We start from the raw sequence: 18,722 nt of genomic DNA on the forward strand, positions 1-18,722 counted from the left end.
TTGGGATATTGTAAGTACTCAAGTGAACAAAATATATAACACCGGCCTAGTGGTTTTTGGATATTTTACTGCAAAAATCTTACATATTGCACCTTTAAGTCTACTTTTTACAACAAAGAAGCAGTGGCAGGATGATGGCTAGTATGTGCCAACAGTGGTAAACTATATATTCGTGCAGTGTGCGCATGTCTAAAGATCAAATCCGATTTTAAGCTTGTGACATAAATGCACACATCAATTTAACCCTTTATTGCACATAATGTATATCTTACATAGATACATCGACTATATTTGTTTTCATAGCCTTAATATTGCAAATTGTTTCGGGGAAAACATTGGGCCTTGTTTTTAAAATAAGTTACAGCCCTATTGGATGAGAACAAAATTCATACTGAATTGAGCTGAATAATGAGACTATTGACTTCTATGTCTGCTTATAGATGCAGTAACTGATGAACTTTACACAGTTATTGAACTGAACTGTATCAACATTGAGCCTTTTAACATCACAGCAGCATGTTCAAAGTGTCTGTCATATCTGCTGCTCCTCTTCTCCAATTAGGACTTATTTAATTGCATACTTTTCAGCTCAGTTCACATTGTTTACCCTAGAACACCTTGCACAGTACATGCACATTTAAATAATAAATTATATAGACTATATTCTCTGAACATCTGTGAGATACAGTGAGATCAATCTCCACCTGGTGTGAATGCTGTATATGATGTAGGACGCCATGAATGAGTGCCGGTAAACCTGCAGTCAGAAAACAAAACAACAACAAATATTAAACGAAACTACCTTAAAATCACCAAATTACTTTATTGTCTTAATTTACAGTTCGCTAATGAAAACAAAATCTGATTTTAAAACACAATAAATAAGCCATATTACTAGAATGAAAGTTTGTGCACTGCAAAAAATATTTTTTTACTCTTTTCCCAGTCTGTCAGTAACGCTCTGTTTAGTTCCTGTCTCTATGAAGCCCCTCCTTCTGAAAAGCACAGTGTGCTCTGATTGGTCGACTGGAGCAGTGTGTTGTGATTAGTCAAGCACTTACCCGCCCCTTACCATAACCGCCAGTTTCAACACACTGCTAACTAACTCAACCAGGCCCCGCCCCTTTATTCTGCATATGAATTATTTAAATGAGGAATATTGTGACATGTTTGTTCCCAGAAGAAAACTCAAGACTACAATGGAGGCGTTTCAGGGAGTTCAGAAACAGTGACACTGATATAGAGAATAATTCAGCCTTTAAAGAGCTTTTTCATGCTCAAACAGCAACATTAACATACTAAAGAAAGATGAACATGAAAAAAAGCATAATAAGAGCCCTTAAAAAAGCAAAGCACACGTCTGTTAAATTCCAGAAAGCATCACATACCTGTTTGACATTGTAGGCGAAAAGCACATACTTCATGTCTGGGCTTAAAGAGTATCTGGTGGCTTTAAAAGTGTCCTGGGAAAAACAAACAAACAAACAAAAGCTCACATAATCATTATTATTAATATTCTGCTGATTTTCTCTTGTTTTTGCATGTGTTCATAATTTCTTTGTATGACAGCTTGGTTAAAAATTGCATGTTTCATTGTGTTATCATCACAAATAAAACAATCGACTGCAAGCACAACTACACAATATGACTACAAAATCTATTTTGAATAAAGGGTGACGTTGTCTATTTTCCTAGGCCGGACATCACTTTTGCCCACTACTATATAAATAAAGATTCACTCACAAATGTGACATTCTTCAGCACAATCTCAGTCTCGTTCGTGAGGATGTTGAACCTGATCACATGTCCATTGTGGTTTCTGTAGATAACCTCAGATTCTGACAAAAAGTAAAAAAAGGAGTTAGTTAATATCTCCTATCTGTGATAAAGAACAATATCTGCCATTGGGGTTGAAAAAAATCAACTTAATTCAAAGGGAAAACAAGATTATTTTTCTGACCCCATTGGCAGATATTCTCTCTCTCTTCTTTTCTGCTTTTCACCTGTGCTCTAGCTTGTGTCCTGATCTATCTTATACTTCAAACTGTGTCCAGTCCGGACAGATAAACAGGCTGAAAGTAAAGCAGGACTGCTCATCTGTTTCACGTTCAGTCATTCACATTTATGAGCTGCTTGACGGTTGTAAAGGTAAATTTCCGGTCTGAGACTCTTGCAGAGCTGCAGTGAGGAAAAGCAGACGACACACGTGAAACATAATAGACAAACACAAAAACCAGAACAAAAACACTGACTGTTGAAAGCAGAGAGGATCTGGAGAACGGTGACCTATTCAAAGTCCTGATTTTGTTTTTGGGCTCGTGCTTGAATGTTCAAAAAACACCTTGCACCTTAAATGTTTAAAACGTGACATCTTTAAAAGGTCTATTGCTATCAGAAGGTTTCTGATTTGTCGAGCAAGCTATAGTCCATCTTAAGCCTGGATGTAGGGCTGCTAAAGGCCCATAAAGCACTGCTAAATTATGCATAAACATCTGTTTAAAAGGCTCATTTTCCGGCTATGGCATTGTGCACTTGAAATAAATTCAAACAGCAGCAGATTTTACATTATTAGTACAACGTACATGTGTAAAAGGTGAACTCTAGAAAAAGTTTGTCCAGCTTTCAATAAAGCTTTGCTGCCTATTTATTAGGGCCCTATGAAATCTGTTTTATTTTTTCCCAAATTCCGTTTTTTCCATTTTAATTTTTCTGGATTCCGTTTTTTCGATACTCGATTTTAATGGTTAAATTAAATTTTAACAATCAAAAAGAATGTCTAATTAATTGAATTCTTAAAAACAACAAATGTATTCATTAAAAAAAATATTTTTATGAATTTTTTTGTTTTTTCAGAAATTCTGTTGCATATTTTAATTTTTCTGGCAATTAAATGAACGGATAACATTCATTTAATTAATCTTTTAATCATGAAATTAAACTTTTTTTTTTTTATCAAACAAAGTGCTGTATTACTGTTAAAATTAAAACATGGAAGAAAAACTGAGATTGTTACTTAAAGTGTTAGTTCACCCAAAAATGAAAATAATGTCATTTATTACTCACCCTCATGCCGTTCCACACCCGTAAGACCTTCGTTCATCTTCAGAACACAAATTAAGATATTTTAGTTGAAATCCAATAGCTCAGTGAGGCCTGCATAGCCAGCAATGACATTTCCTCTCTCAAGATCCATTAATGTACTAAAAACATATTTAAATCAGTTCATGTGAGTACAGTGGTTCAATATTAATAATATAAAGCGACAAGAATATTTTTGGAGCGACTTAACGACTTATATAGTGATGGCCGATTTCAAAACACTGCTTCAGGAAGCTTCTGAGCACAAATGAATCAGTGTATCGGATCATGATTCGGATCGCGTGTCAAACTGCCAACGGCTGAAATCACGTGACTTTGGCGCTCCGAACCGCTGATTCGACACGCTGATTCATAACGCTCCGAAGCTTCCTGAAGCAGTGTTTTGAAATCGGACATCACTAAATAATTCGTTATTTTGTTTTTTTGGCACACCAAAAATATTCTCGTCACTTTATAATATTAATATTGAACCACTGTACTCACATGAACTGATTTAAATATGTTTTTAGTACATTAATGGATCTTGAGAGAGGAAATGTCATTGCTGGCTATGCAGGCCTCACTGAGCTATTGGATTTCAACTAAAATATCTTAATTTGTGTTCTGAAGATGAACGAAGGTCTTACGGGTGTGGAACGGCATGAGGGTGAGTAATAAATGACAGAATTTTCATTTTTGGGTGAACTAACCCTTTAAAAATATAGTTTTAATCATTTATTATTATTATTTCTAAGTCTGTTAGTGTTAATATTATTACATTGAAACGTATCTAAATTCTACTGTACAACAGTAATATGTTTCTATCAAGTTAAATCAAACTTTTATTTTGACGCGCGGCCAAGAGCTTTGAGTTTCTGTGCGTTTATGATGATAGATTTTCCTAAAGAGGTTAAATGCTGATGAAGTGACTCAGAGCAGCTCTGGAGATGAGTTTTGTGTGTTCATGTCCTCATATAGTGTCGCGACACTGGATGAAAACACCGCGAGCGTAACACGGGTGTGTGTGTGTGTGTGTGTGTGTGTGTGTGTGTGCGTGGTAAATGAAACCGCGCTTCTGCGGCATTCATTTCAGACACACAGACATGCAGGATTCATATTTAAATAGTCTTTTTGCGGTTTAATATTCACACACTGGTCTAAATCGCGATTTAATTTAAGTGTACTGACCTGCTTTTAATTCATTAATCAAAAAACTGACAAATTCCGTGACATTCCGCGTTATATAGTAAATTCCGTTTTTATGAATGGATTCCGCGATTCCGTCCGCGTATTCTGCATCGTGGAAACATAGGGCCCTACCTGACTAGAGAAAACAGAGAAAAAAAGGCTGTTGTCTTCCCATTTGCCAAATAGGTTGGAAAGCTTCAACACCCATAATGCAGACCCAGTCTGCTATGGATACACTTGACCAGAGTCAAATACTGCCTTGCTTTAGTAGGAAATACTTCTTAGCAAACTTTTAGTCACAATGGCGTCGACTTGTATTGTTTCCAAGAGCAAGCATTCAAATGTTTAGTGGGAGTGAATTATTTTTGGTTTCCAGTGAAGGATCCAGCACATTATAGGCAGTCAATAAAGGCTGCAAAGAATTGTAAATGATGGGCCGATTTCAAAATTTATGAATCGAATCAGCGGTTCGGAGTGCCAAAATCACGTGATTTCAGCAGTTTAGCCATTTGATAGGAGATCCGAGTCACTGATTCGATTCGTAAAGCTCCTAAGCAGTGTTTTGAAATCAGCCCATCACTATATTGTTGAAAAGTCTTTATTTAGTTTATTTTTGGCGCACAAAAAGTTTTTTCGTCGCTTTAAATATTAAGGTAGAACCACTGAATTCACATGAACTGATTTAAATATGTTTTTAGTAGCTTTATGGATCTTGAGAGAGGAAATGTCATCGCTGGAGCCATCGGATTTCATCAAAAATATCTCAATTTGCGTTCCGAAGATGAATGAAGGCCTTACGGGTGTGGAACGACATGAGGGTGAGTAATAAATGACATTATTTTCATTTTTGGGTGAACTAACCCTTTAAATGTTCATGTGATAAGCCATATTTGAGGTCGATGAATGATGAATGATAGACAAATGTTTGGATTTCCTGCCGTTAATGATTCCTGCCATGATTTCGCAACTTCCTGTGGAGTTTTCTTCTTCGACTATCCGCCTAATACCAGTTTTGGTCGACTAAGTCTCTTCTCATCTACTAACAGTTAGTCCACAACTAGCCCTGCTATTAGATCTCCCGCTGTATATGATGTTATCAGTACTAATCAAAAAGCAGTAAAGCTGAGAAAGTGTAAAATCAATCACTGCTTTCGACTGGAAAACGTTCAGAGAAATGCTGCAATGAAATATTCATTCTCTTGTACTCTGCAGATGTGATCCTGTGGGTCATGCGCTGTACGTACATACAAGCGCTCGCTAGAGGACGATCTACACATAGATGCTCGGCTTGGCTCTCAGGGTTACATCAGATTCAGCTGCATCGCGTCCGTGTCTGAGACAAACTGAAGAGCAGCGTTTGTCTGGAGTGACTGCAGGACTCTGATAAGCATGGGTCTGTCAAGCTTTTCAGTGAAGGATTCACTGCATCACACACACACAAACAAACACACACTGAAATATTCATGCTGCTGCTGCTGCCAGTGTAAGACCCGAGTGCTCCTTCCCTCTTCCTGTTACCATAGCAACTACCACATCTACTGCTCAGACACATCCACACACACACAACGCCAATGCCTGTGATGCCCGATATGACAAAAATATTTGGGCAAAAACAGTCATAGATGGTATTCAAGGATCTGAAAGGTCAAGCTCTCACATCATGTGCAACTGTATATTCATTTCCTACAGACTGACCAAACTAGTCCTCGTCTCACTGATTCTTATGATGCAGGAAATAGTATTTGTCTCTTTGATCAGAAATGAGCTCTAACAGGAAGATGCATGACATTAAACTGACACACTCTCCACTTACAGCTTCTATATTAGCCTACATTTGATCGCCCCATTACAATAGACTGTGAAGTTTAGCAGAGGCTCGCTTACATAAGGCTCCTGACAGCAAAATGTAAATATTTGCATGACTTTTTATCATTTACAGATGGAGAATATACCTGTGAAATGTATGTTATGCACTGAGGAAAACCACATCTATCTCTCAGAGCATCTGACAGGGCAAACCGCGTTAAACTGTGCACATTAACTATATCTTACCAGTTATTTTGAAGCCCTTAATATAAAGAGTGTCTCATGTTTAGGACAAATTGGATTATGCACTTCCCTCACAGCAGCTCACTCTGTGTCCTCCGCAATTTTTCAGATGTGCTCGTAATATCAAGCTAGTGTATACTGATATGAACGGTACTGCCCCATCTTATATGGTTTATAAAAATATAGCGATATTGTACAAACTCGATATACCGCCTAGTATTGATGCATGATATATCGGCCACCATATCGGTATCAGCCGATATATGTTCATTTTTAATGTTATCGTTAGCAACCCCGATAAGAAAATTTGGCCGATAAATATATAAAAGAAGATAAATAATGGATTATTTCCTTCAGCTGAGATACTTCAGATGTCCACTTTTCACAATTATAGTTTTAAATTGCTTGAAATATGATTGAAATCACTCCAAAAAGGAAAATACAGTTAAGTGCAACAAGTCTGTCATATAGGCCATATAGGGACATGGCTTTTAATGGTGAGACTTTTGTTTTTGTAATCAGGCTCTCAAAAATTACATAAAATTTGGATTTAGATTTATCGGCCAATATATCGGTTATCGGCTTTCAAATATAAAGAATTATCGGTTATCGGTATTAGACAAAATTTTCATATCGGTGCATCCCTACCGCCCAGCCCTAACAACCTCACTGTGCTGTGATAAATAAGGAAAATTTAAAAATGTTTTGTGTTTGCTTTCTGTCAAACACTAAACATGATATTAACATGACATATTAATATTCCCACAATCAGTTCAACTGACGGCACAATCTGAACTGCACATAAAAAGGGTCAGAGCAGCTGAAATTGGCATTCACAATTCAATTGTACTGCAAAAAATGATTTTCTTTCTTAGATATGTGTACAGGACAGAAATACTGAGAAAAAAAATTCATTTTTTGCAGTGTGGTTGTTCAGGTTGATGCAAGTGCTTTCATTTGCCACTGCATTTGATTTTTTTTCTAAGATATTTGTACTGGAAAACAAGACAAAAATACTAAACATTCTTAAAGGGGACATAATATTATGAAAATCAGACCTTTTCCATGTTCAAGTGCTATAATCAGGTCCCCGGTGCATCTACCAACCCAGAAAACGTGAAAAGGACAACCCAGTAACTTTGTTTTGGCAACTTTTTGTCTGCACACATGTGAAAAAATGAGCTGCTCAGATTTTGCTCCCCTAGTGACGTAGGAAGAGGATCTTATTATAATATTACCGCCCCTTAATCTGCATGTTCCCACCCACGGCGCTGCCATTTGGTTTTCGCAGGTGACGACAGTGTGCCAGTTCTAACGCCATGGCAAAAGTTCAAGCAAAGCATGCTAACTGTTCACAGACGAGCACTGAACACTATTTAGAGTCTCGTTAGTTTGGATAGCCTGCAAGTTGACCCTGACAAGCTCGATTGCTAAAAAAGGAGCGATATTTTGGAAAAAATATTAGATCATTCACAGCATTTGATAGCAATCATAAACGTTAGCCTGGTGTGTATGACTCTGTTTGGCAAACAGGTACGCTATGTATAGTGGGCGTCCATACAGGATTTGCACAAAAGATGAACATGACGGCACATGCTAGTGGATGAGTTGAATCAACTCTACAGCAACTACATAAATGTATCCACTAACCGTTCAGAAACGTCTAAAAGTTGTAACTTCTTCCTGAGTCTCTCCATCAGTGTCGACTCCGGTTTGAACAATGTAAGGCTGAACACTTTCGTCATTTTGGCTGCGTGAGATTCTCCAGCTTTGTTGTTGTTGAGCTGTTAAAGCTCCGCCCTCTCCTGGAAAGGGGGCGGGAGCAGCAGCTCATTTGCATTTAAAGAGACACACACAAAAACGGCGTGTTTTTGCTCACGCCCAAATAGGCTATAATAAATGATCTGTGGGGGATTTTGAGCTGAAACTTCACACACACATTCTGGAGACACCAGAGACTTATATTACATCTTGTGAAAAGGGGCATTATAGGTCCACTTTAAATCAAGACACACTTGAGAGACAAAATGACAAGATATTAAGTCTTGTTTTCTGAAAAATGTGTTAAAATGAAGTGAGTTTATGCTTAAAACAAGTACAAATATCTGCCAATGGGGTCAGAAAAATATACTTGTTTTCCCTTGGCAGATATTTCTTGTTTTAAGCATAAATATTTTGACACATATTTGAGAAAACAAGACTTAATATCTTAAGTCATTTTGCCTCTCAAGTAAATATGTTGTTTAGAATGTTTGTTTAGTATTTTTGTCTTGTTTTCCAGTACAAACATCTAAGAAAGAAAATCAATTTTTTGCAGTGAAGCTTTACGTGTCAGTCAGATGTTTTCCTCTTACTCAAGCTGGTGGTTTTATAATGTTTATCTGTGGTAATGATCAATCATCATCTGTGATCAGTCGTTCTTAAGAGCACATGATGGTGTACAGATGATTAATGAATGAGAACCATTAGGAATTAATGAGGCGTGTGGATTTAGGGTCATATTGTCTTACCGTTGATCCAAAGAGCTTCAGGGTCGTGCACATAGAAATCTGTACTGAAGAGATCCTCCACCGTCAACTTGGTGTCACTACCTGGTAGCGTATCCACTGTCACACACAAACAGACAGACAAGAGTGTCACGATCAGTAATGGAGCCGCTGAAGGCCACGGGTGTCACACATTAAGTAACAAACAGCAGATTCACTAACACTCAGAATCAAGACTTTAGCAATGCAAACGTTTGGTAACACTTTATTTCAATAGTCCACTTTAGACATTCTACTGACTATAAGCAACTAAGCAGATCAACAACTCACAGCATGTTGAAGCCTATAGAATCCAGTTAGAATTACCCTAAAATTCAAGATATCAAGGCAAAAATGCCGCTGTATGAGTTGTCGTCTCATATTTATATCATGTGATATAGTTAAGCAATATCACACAAGCCCTGTTTTTGTCCTGAGTAGCACAAGTGCAAATGTGATACTGATTTTAAACAACAGTTCAACAAAGTTAATATTGTGTTATTTTAGACACAATATTGTCTGTTTTTGCTCAAATTTGCCAATGAAAGTATTACCTATAAAGCCAGAGCAGAATTGTTGTGCGTCTCTGAGCAACACACAACCTTTTTTCTGAATGAATCCGCGTTTTGAGTGAATCAGTTGGGTGAATCAATGATTCAATGACTCATTCATAAAGAGAGCCATTTACTTCATTCCTGAATGAATCAGCTGTTTGAATGAATCGAATGAATGAATGACTCAAGGACTTACTCATTTAGACATTTACCACCACCTACTGGCAGTTTTAGTTTGTTATTTAGAGTATTATTAAAGGTGCCCTAGATTCAAAAATTGAATTTACCTCGGCATAGCTGAATAACAAGAGTTCAGTACATGGAAATGACATACAGTGAGTCTCAAACTCCTTTGTTTCCTCCTTCTTATATACATCTCATTTGTTTAAAAGACCTCTGAAGAACAGGCGAATCTCAACATAACACCGACTGCATATGCCAGCCCATGTTCAAGGCATTACACAAGGGCAGCCAGTATAAACGTCTGGATCTGCACAGCTGAATCATCAGACTAGGTAAGCAAGCAAGGACAATAGCGAAAAATGGCAGATGGAGCAATAATAACTGACATGATCCATGATATCATGATATTTTTAGTGATATTTGTAAATTGTCTTTCTAAATGTTTCGTTAGCATGTTGCTAATGTACCGTTAAATGTGGTTAAAGTTACCATCGTTTCTTACTGTATTCACGGAGACAAGACTGTCGTTATTTTCATTTTTTAAACACTTGCAGTCTGTATAATTCATAAACACAACTTCATTCTTTATAAATCTCTCCAACAGTGTAGCATTAGCCGTTAGCCACGGAGCACTATCAAACTCAAGCAGAATCAAATGTAAACATCCAATTAAATACTCTACTTACGCGATTAGACATGCTGCATGACGAACACTTTGTAAAGATCCATTTTGAGGGTTATATTAGCTGTGTGAACTTTGTTTATGCTGTTTAAGGCAAGCGCGAGCTCCGGGGGCGGGAAGCACGAGATTTAAAGGGGCCGTGCTGCATAAATCGGCGCATTTATAATGATGGCCCAAAATAGGCAGTTAAAAAAATTAATTAAAAAAAAACTATGGGGTATTTTAAGCTGAAACTTCACAGACACATTCAGGGGACACCTTAGACTTATATTACATCTTTTGAAAACATGTTCTTGGTAGGGGTGTAACGATACGCTCAGGTCACGATACGATACGTATCTCGATACGGAGTTCACGATACGATACGTATCACGATATTTTGAACAAAATGAAACTGAAATTCAAACAAGATTTATTAAAAAAACATGAACAAATTTCAATAATTTTCCTTGTTGTACATACAAGATCACATTTCAATAAAATAAATAAATATAAAATTTTAATAAAAACCTTCTGTATTCAAATTAACAGTTGAATAGGGCTGTCTGTCACTGAAAAAAAATGTTAAATTTAACATGAACTTAGAATTATGAATAGGGGCCGTTCACATATCGCGTCTAAAAACGCGTGGAAGGCGCGGCCGCACCGCTTCTTCTTTCCAAAGCGCTTGCGCTCCCGTGGCGTCGGTCGTTGCTATGCAACCATGAACTGAGCTCTCCAAGAGGATCAGGATGTTTCTGCTAAGGATAAATGATTTCTAGCCCTTGCATTAGTTTTACTACGAGATATATTGATGGAGATAAGATATAAAAACCACCATGTACAGCTATGATCAGCTGTTCGGCTGAGCTTTTGATGTTTTGTTACGGAAAGGCCATAGCTGATCGGTTGATTCTTGTCACACGACCTGCGGTGCGCTTGCGGCATTCTGAGAAGTTGAGAATTGCATGCGCGTCGCGACCGCGTTGATCCCATTATGAGCGCGCTTGCCGCGCGGCTACATTTGAAAATAATAACTGACTTGCACGCGGAAAAGACGCAATATGTGAACGGCCCCACAGAACTTCTTAAAGCAAAGCATCGCAAGCGTCTTTTGCTTTTCTGTGAGCACAGCTGTTCCTGTGCACTGCGGTGAAAGAAAGCCACGACTTTTCTCACGCGACCATGCAAGAGACTGACATGAGAAACGTTTAAACCTGCTTGCAAGATTCAATGTGTGCCCGAAACACTTACTGAACTAGAGAGCTGATTGAGACACACCATCTACGATAAATCGTTACACCCCTAATACTTATAGTAATTTAAAAATGTGGTAGCATTGGATCTGGACAGGAAGGATAACTCTGGGAGTTGGAAGGGGTGTGTCGCGATTCTGCCTTCTCACATCGCGATACAGGTTCGTGGACCTGCGTATCGCGATTTCGGTTTCATATCGCATATCGTTACAGCCCTAGTTCTTGGGCACCTTTAAAAACATTTTCGTATTAATAAAAACCCATTAAAGGTATAGTTCGCCCAAAAATTAAAATTCTGTCATCATTTACTCACCCTCATGGCCTCATGGTCATTGTAGCCTAAAAGTTTGTGTAATAATAAATGCTATGTTGAATCAAATACAACTTTTCTAAAGCTACTTTTTGTAATGTCTCTTTGATGCTTTTCTTATTTAACACAATAATGACTTTAAATGATCTTTGGGGATAATTTCTCAGTCAAATTTGATGTGAGATTAATTTGTAATGAATTAGATTAATTAATCGCTACATCGTGTAATTAATTAGATTAAAAAGGTTAATCGCTTGACAGCCGTATTTGTTATATATTTTGTAGTCATACTGCGTAGTTGTGCTTGGAGTCGATTGTTTTATTTGTGATAACGCGATGAAACATGACAAATTTTTATTTTTATTTTTATCCAAGCCAACCAACCAAATATTAATAACTGATTATGTTCCTTTAAACTTTTTGTTTTCCTATGCATGTTTTTGCATAGTAAAATAAAGCCTGTAGTTTTTGCCTCACATTTAAAATATTTAAAAAATATCATATTTTGATGGTTTAATCAAACTTGTAGGGTCATTCCCTCTGAACATCACCTTTGGCCACTACTGTAGATGTCAACAAACTCTCATTAGAGTATTAGTAGACTGTTAGGTTAGGGTTCGGGTTAGAATAAGTTGGCATGCACTTGCAAAGTTACTTATAGTTAGTAGAATGTCTAAAGTAGACTATTAAAATGAAGTGTTACCAAAAGATAGCAAGTTTCCAGGTGGAACTGGAGCACTCCAATGAATGATAATGATGATGAAATTCATCATTATGGGTTTGCTGTACCTGGAGTGAGGAGGATCACAGACATGGTGATGAGAGAACAGACCACCAGAATGACCAACAGAGCGATCGCAATCCCCTTCCAGTTCCTCTGAGGAGGACTCATGCCACCCAGATCCTTTAGGAAAGAGAAACAGACACGTTATTTCTTCAGCTGCTACATAAATCATAGCAAAAATAATGTTGAGGGTTTAACGTTTAGTAATGCTATACTTTCCGGTTTGAACAATGTAAGGCTGAACACCGTTACTGACAATCCTCATTTTGGCTGCGTGAGATTCTCCAGCTTTGTTGTTGAGCTGTTAAAGCTCCGCCCTCTTCTGGAAAGGGGGCGGGAGCAGCAGCTCATTTGCATTTAAAGGGACGCACACAAAAACGGTGTGTTTTTGCTCACACCCAAATAGGGCAAATTTGACAAGCTATAATAAATGATCTGTGGGGGATTTTGAGCTGAAACTTCACAGACACATTCTGGAGACACCAGAGATTTCTTGTAAAATGGCATTATGGGTCCACTTTAAACTAGTTGATCAAGGCCTTTTGCTCCAATGTTTTAGTGCTTGTTCTGAAAAGCAGCTGTGGAGACATCATTCATCTTCTCTCCTGCTGTGTTCTGTCAACAAGTTACTTCAAACCTTTACCTTCACAAAGGTCTAGAAACGCTGGCTGTACAGGTACCGCTCACTGATGAAAGCTAATAGCGCTTTCAGGCTGAAGTGAGCAGTCAGAGAACTCGTCAATTCTCCACATGAACGTCAGTTCATACTAACAAACTTGTGGACCTGGACCTGGACATCAGCGTGACTAAACTAAAGCTCATGGTCTAGTTTAGAAGAGCTAAATGATTAACCTGATTTAACCTGTTAACCATGAACCCCCTTTTGAGCACAGATCTGAACTTAAATGGTTATAAATCATGAATGCTTTGGAATACAGACGTAAGGTTCATCTCTTTTTAAAGAAGACTCTTAGCTGATTATTGCAAAGTGAAAGCATCTTCACAAAATGAAATTGTAAAAGAAGTTACAGAAGTTTAACCCTCATGTTGTTTTGGGGTCATTTCGACCTAGAGAGGATTTTCTTTTTCCCAAAAATGCTAGTTAACGTTAAATTGCAATGGACTTAAACTTACTGACTTTACTCACCCAGGGTATCAGTACGTACCCAGATTTTTTTGAGATTTTTTTGTAACCCCCACCCCCATACACACACATCTTTTTACACTTCCGGTCACATGCACAGCCTACAAAAAAACTGCTTATAAATCTCTCATTACTCTATATTATCACCAAATATCGGATTAAATCTTTTTGTCAACTTGTTTTCTTTCAATTAGAACAATTTTTGACCAAAATAAGCCCAATAAATGTATGGGTTATTTTGGAAATATTAAATAAAATTAAAAAGTATTCTGTACAATTTATCACACTAGTGTGCTTTAATGTTTAACCAAGAAGTTTGTTTTGAAATGCTTTTATTTTCACTCTAAAAAATAAAACATTGGTTCAACAAAAAAAAATATATATATATATATGTTAACGTTTTCCACTAGAATTTTTAACTTAAGCCAATTGGGAGAATTATATTAATTCAAAGCAATATTTTGAGTTGATCCAAATGTTTTAAGTAAGGTGAAGACGTTTTTTTTGCCACAATAAAAACACATTTCTAAGTAACATGAACTTAAAAATTGTCAACATGAATGCAACTATTTAAGTTGATCCAACATAACGTTTTAAGTAAGGTGAAGACGGTTTTTGGACACAATAAAACGCATTTCTAAGTAACATGAACTTAAAAATTGTCAACATGAATGCAACTATTTAAGTTGATCCAACAATGTTTTAAGTAAGGTGAAGACGGTTTTTTGCCACAATAAAACGCATTTCTAAGTAACATGAACTTAAAAATTGTCAACATGAATGCAACTATTTAAGTTGATCCAACAATGTTTTAAGTAAGGTGAAGACGTTTTTTTGCCACAATAAAACGCATTTCTAAGTAACATGAACTTAAAAATTGTCAACATGAATGCAACTATTTAAGCTGATCCAACATAATGTTTTAAGTAAGGTGAAGACGCTTTTTTTGCCACAATAAAAACACATTTCTAAGTAACATGAACTTAAAAATTGTCAACATGAATGCAACTATTTAAGTTGATCCAACATAACGTTTTAAGTAAGGTGAAGACGGTTTTTGGACACAATAAAACGCATTTCTAAGTAACATGAACTTAAAAATTGTCAACATGAATGCAACTATTTAAGTTGATCCAACAATGTTTTAAGTAAGGTGAAGACGGTTTTTTGCCACAATAAAACGCATTTCTAAGTAACATGAACTTAAAAATTGTCAACATGAATGCAACTATTTAAGCTGATCCAACATAATGTTTTAAGTAAGGTGAAGACGCTTTTTGGACACAATAAAACGCATTTCTAAGTAACGAACTTAAAAATTGTCAACATGAATGCAACTATATAAGTTGATCCAACATAATGTTTTAAGTAAGGTGAAGACGCTTTTTGGACACAATAAAACGCATTTCTAAGTAACGAACTTAAAAATTGTCAACATGAATGCAACTATATAAGTTGATCCAACATAATGTTTTAAGTAAGGTGAAGACGCTTTTTGGACACAATAAAACGCATTTCTAAGTAACATGAACTTAAAAATTGTCAACATGAATGCAACTATTTAAGCTGATCCAACATAATGTTTTAAGTAAGGTGAAGACGCTTTTTGGACACAATAAAACGCATTTCTAAGTAACGAACTTAAAAATTGTCAACATGAATGCAACTATTTAAGTTGATCCAACATAATGTTTTAAGTAAGATGAAGTTGCTTTTTGGACACAATAAAACGCATTTCTAAGTAACATGAACTTAAAAATTGTCAACATGAATGCAACTATTTAAGTTGATCCAACATAATGTTTTAAGTAAGGTGAAGACGTTTTTTTGCCACAATAAAACGCATTTCTAAGTAACATGAACTTAAAAATTGTCAACATGAATGCAACTATTTAAGTTGATCCAACATAACGTTTTAAGTAAGGTGAAGATGTTTTTTTGCCACAATAAAACGCATTTCTAAGTAACATGAACTTAAAAATTGTCAACATGAATGCAACTATTTAAGTTGATCCAACATAACGTTTTAAGTAAGGTGAAGATGTTTTTTTGCCACAATAAAACGCATTTCTAAGTAACATGAACTTAAAAATTGTCAACATGAATGCAACTATTTAAGTTGATCCAACATAATGTTTTAAGTAAGGTGAAGATGTTTTTTTGCCACAATAAAACGCATTTCTAAGTAACATGAACTTAAAAATTGTCAACATGAATGCAACTATTTAAGTTGATCCAACATAACATTTTAAGTAAGGTGAAGACGCTTTTTGGACACAATAAAACGCATTTCTAAGTAACATGAACTTAAAAATTGTCAACATGAATGCAACTATTTAAGTTGATCCAACATAATGTTTTAAGTAAGGTGAAGACGCTTTTTGGACATAATAAAACGCATTTCTAAGTAACATGAACTTACCAAGCACCGCTTGTCACCATGATGGTAAATCTCCAAAAACCCACATTAACAGAAATTCTTCTAAATTAGCATAACAAAACACTAATTACTGCTAATTCTCCCTTACCATTAATCTTGTGCAAAAAACATTATATAACACTTAATTTTAGCATTTACTCTCCCTTTGTGCCATGGGTAAAGCATGATGGGAAATATAAATCACAGCCCAGTTTCACTTAACTTAAGTTACTCAAAACAATGAAACACGTTTACACGTCATCAGATTGTATTTTACATTAACAGAACTTAAAATTAAATACATTTTTGATTAACTGAAAATGTTAAACTATGACAAGTCATGATAGTATATCAATAAAATAACAATTACAAGTAAAAAGTCTAACAGCATTTCAGAACTTGATTTTTTATTTCACAACAATATATATATTTAAGTAATGACTAAAGGTAAATTAGTTTTTAGAATGTTGTACAAAATGGCATAAAAGTCATACTTGTGGTGTTACCAGTCAAAAATGACCGGCCTACAAAATATAGCTTATAAATCTCTCGTTATGCTATATTATCCTCAAATATTAGATTCAATCTTTTTTTTTTGTCAACTTGCCATTTTTTACAAAATAAAAGCATTTCAAAACAAACTTCCTGGTTAAATATTAAAGCACACTAATGTGATAAACAGTGCAAATCTTTCCCATATTTTGTTGAATATTGACAAATTGATCCACAAATAATGCCTTTTTCACTCAAAAATGGATGTGCATAAGCTCAGATCAATGAGGCCTACAATCAATCAGTTCCAAAAAAGAAATGCAAAACCTGTCCTAATTAAAAGAAAATAAGTTGACAAAAAGATTGAATCCAATACTTGGTGATAATACAGCATATTTTAATTTTTTTTTAAAAGTCTGGCCATTTTTGACTGGGAACATAAAAGGTGTTACAGGGTTTTCAACACAGCACGAAACAAATGTACTAAACTAAAAACAAATATTTTATACAAAACATATATTTTACGAAATAATTTGGCCTGTAAAATTGCTAGAAAATCAAAACCATGTCTAACCAAGTTGTGTTTTAAAAGTTTTAAAAGAAGTTGATATCAGAAACTGAGCAGGTAAAAGATTTTAAAATACTGTTTTCATAGTAACACAACAGTTTTCATCAGTATGAAAAGTGTTAAAGCTTTCGACTGATAGGCTACCTAATTTATGATGATTGCTAAATTATGTGGTAGGGAAAAAAGGCAATAAAAAAGTGCATTACTGATTACTAAGTGTATCAGATCTTGTACATTATGTCTTCAGTCACAGACAATGGCTTTCCTTTCAGACTATCATAAATCATATAAACACTGCAAATGTCAATGTCAAAAGACTTGTGTTCTCATATACATGCAACGACTTCAACATTATAACTCTCACTCTCTGCAAAGCCACTCTCGGTGATTGAATCTAGAAAAGATTTCAGTTGATGGCAATAATACAAAAATAAAATGAAGAACTCATTAAACCTAAGGTGTGAGCGTCTGTACACGTGTATAAAGACACGTGAGCGTGCGGCGCTATTTTTGGCGAGGCGACACGTGTAATGGCTGCTTGCTTTGACCTCGCTGAGGGCACATTTAGGACGGTCACAGGGACGAACTGATTCACCCAATCATCATTCATCTTTCAAATAAGCGGCGGCCCACAGGTTCGTACGCTTGATGTCACTTGCATTCCCTCACACGCCATGAAACACTATAATCGATAGTGTTTACTAATGCAGCAGAAGACAGAAAACACGTGTGAACACTCAAAATCCATAAATGCAATAAACTGCAAGTTCATGTAAGCAAATGTCAGCAATGTCATTGTGCAAAATATTTTTAGCATGCACGTATAACTGAAAGGTCTGGACAATGTCAGAATTATAAAACGGACAAAACAACATCTGGCCTCTGAAAACCTCTAGAATCTATTCCAACTAGAGGTGGGCGATATGACCAGAATTTTATATCACGATAGGAGTAATTTTATTTCACGTAACGTAGGGCTGCTCATAATCACGATTATTTTGGTCAATACTGAAATCACGATTATTTAACACAATTATTGGTGGGTGATATGATCAAAGTCTTATTTCATGATATGAGTAATTTTAAATGTCAGTGAAATTTCACAATTATCAATACTTCAGCAAAAACTATTACTAGGTAAATTAATGTAAGTAAAAGGTCCTCAAAACAGCTACAGAAGACAATAAACAGCCAACAATTACATAAGAACAAAGAAACTAATTACAAACAAAGCAGACAAAAAAATACAAATTAAATAAACAGTGCTTTAGGTTTTCAGATAGATGTACTAACTGTGGTATTTAGATAAGTAATACCAAACAGAAATTGAATAAAGTATTCAAATGTAAAATAAATGCTGCATACATTAAATATAGACTAACTCTTATTTAAAACTAAAAAAGTTCAAGAGCAGTGAGTGATTTTATCTTTGTCTTTTCTTGTTAGATTAACAATGACTTTAGCAATCATCAGTGTTGGCTGCTGTCCCTTTAAGAGCTGAATGGACCCAA

General features: G+C 35.8%; 1 protein-coding gene across 3 annotated transcripts in view; it reads right to left on the minus strand.

Annotated features, from left to right (window-relative positions):
• Positions 1 to 18,722, minus strand: part of LOC125270795 (inactive dipeptidyl peptidase 10-like) — a 72,290-nt gene that overhangs the window by 19,195 nt on the left and 34,373 nt on the right. For 2 of the 3 annotated variants that reach the window (XM_048194753.1, XM_048194754.1), the window contains exons 2-6: positions 12,594 to 12,708; positions 8,826 to 8,921; positions 1,744 to 1,838; positions 1,389 to 1,463; positions 705 to 757 (exon numbers count right to left, since the gene is read on the minus strand). In XM_048194753.1, the coding sequence (XP_048050710.1) occupies positions 705 to 757; positions 1,389 to 1,463; positions 1,744 to 1,838; positions 8,826 to 8,921; positions 12,594 to 12,708 (434 nt within the window). Of the gene's footprint in view, positions 1 to 704; positions 758 to 1,388; positions 1,464 to 1,743; positions 1,839 to 2,003; positions 2,179 to 8,825; positions 8,922 to 12,593; positions 12,709 to 18,722 lie in introns of those variants that run through there. The other variant, XM_048194755.1, reaches the window with a different exon arrangement.

The sequence above is a fragment of the Megalobrama amblycephala genome, linkage group LG6 (assembly GCF_018812025.1).
Source record: "Megalobrama amblycephala isolate DHTTF-2021 linkage group LG6, ASM1881202v1, whole genome shotgun sequence".
NCBI lineage: Eukaryota > Metazoa > Chordata > Actinopteri > Cypriniformes > Xenocyprididae > Megalobrama > Megalobrama amblycephala.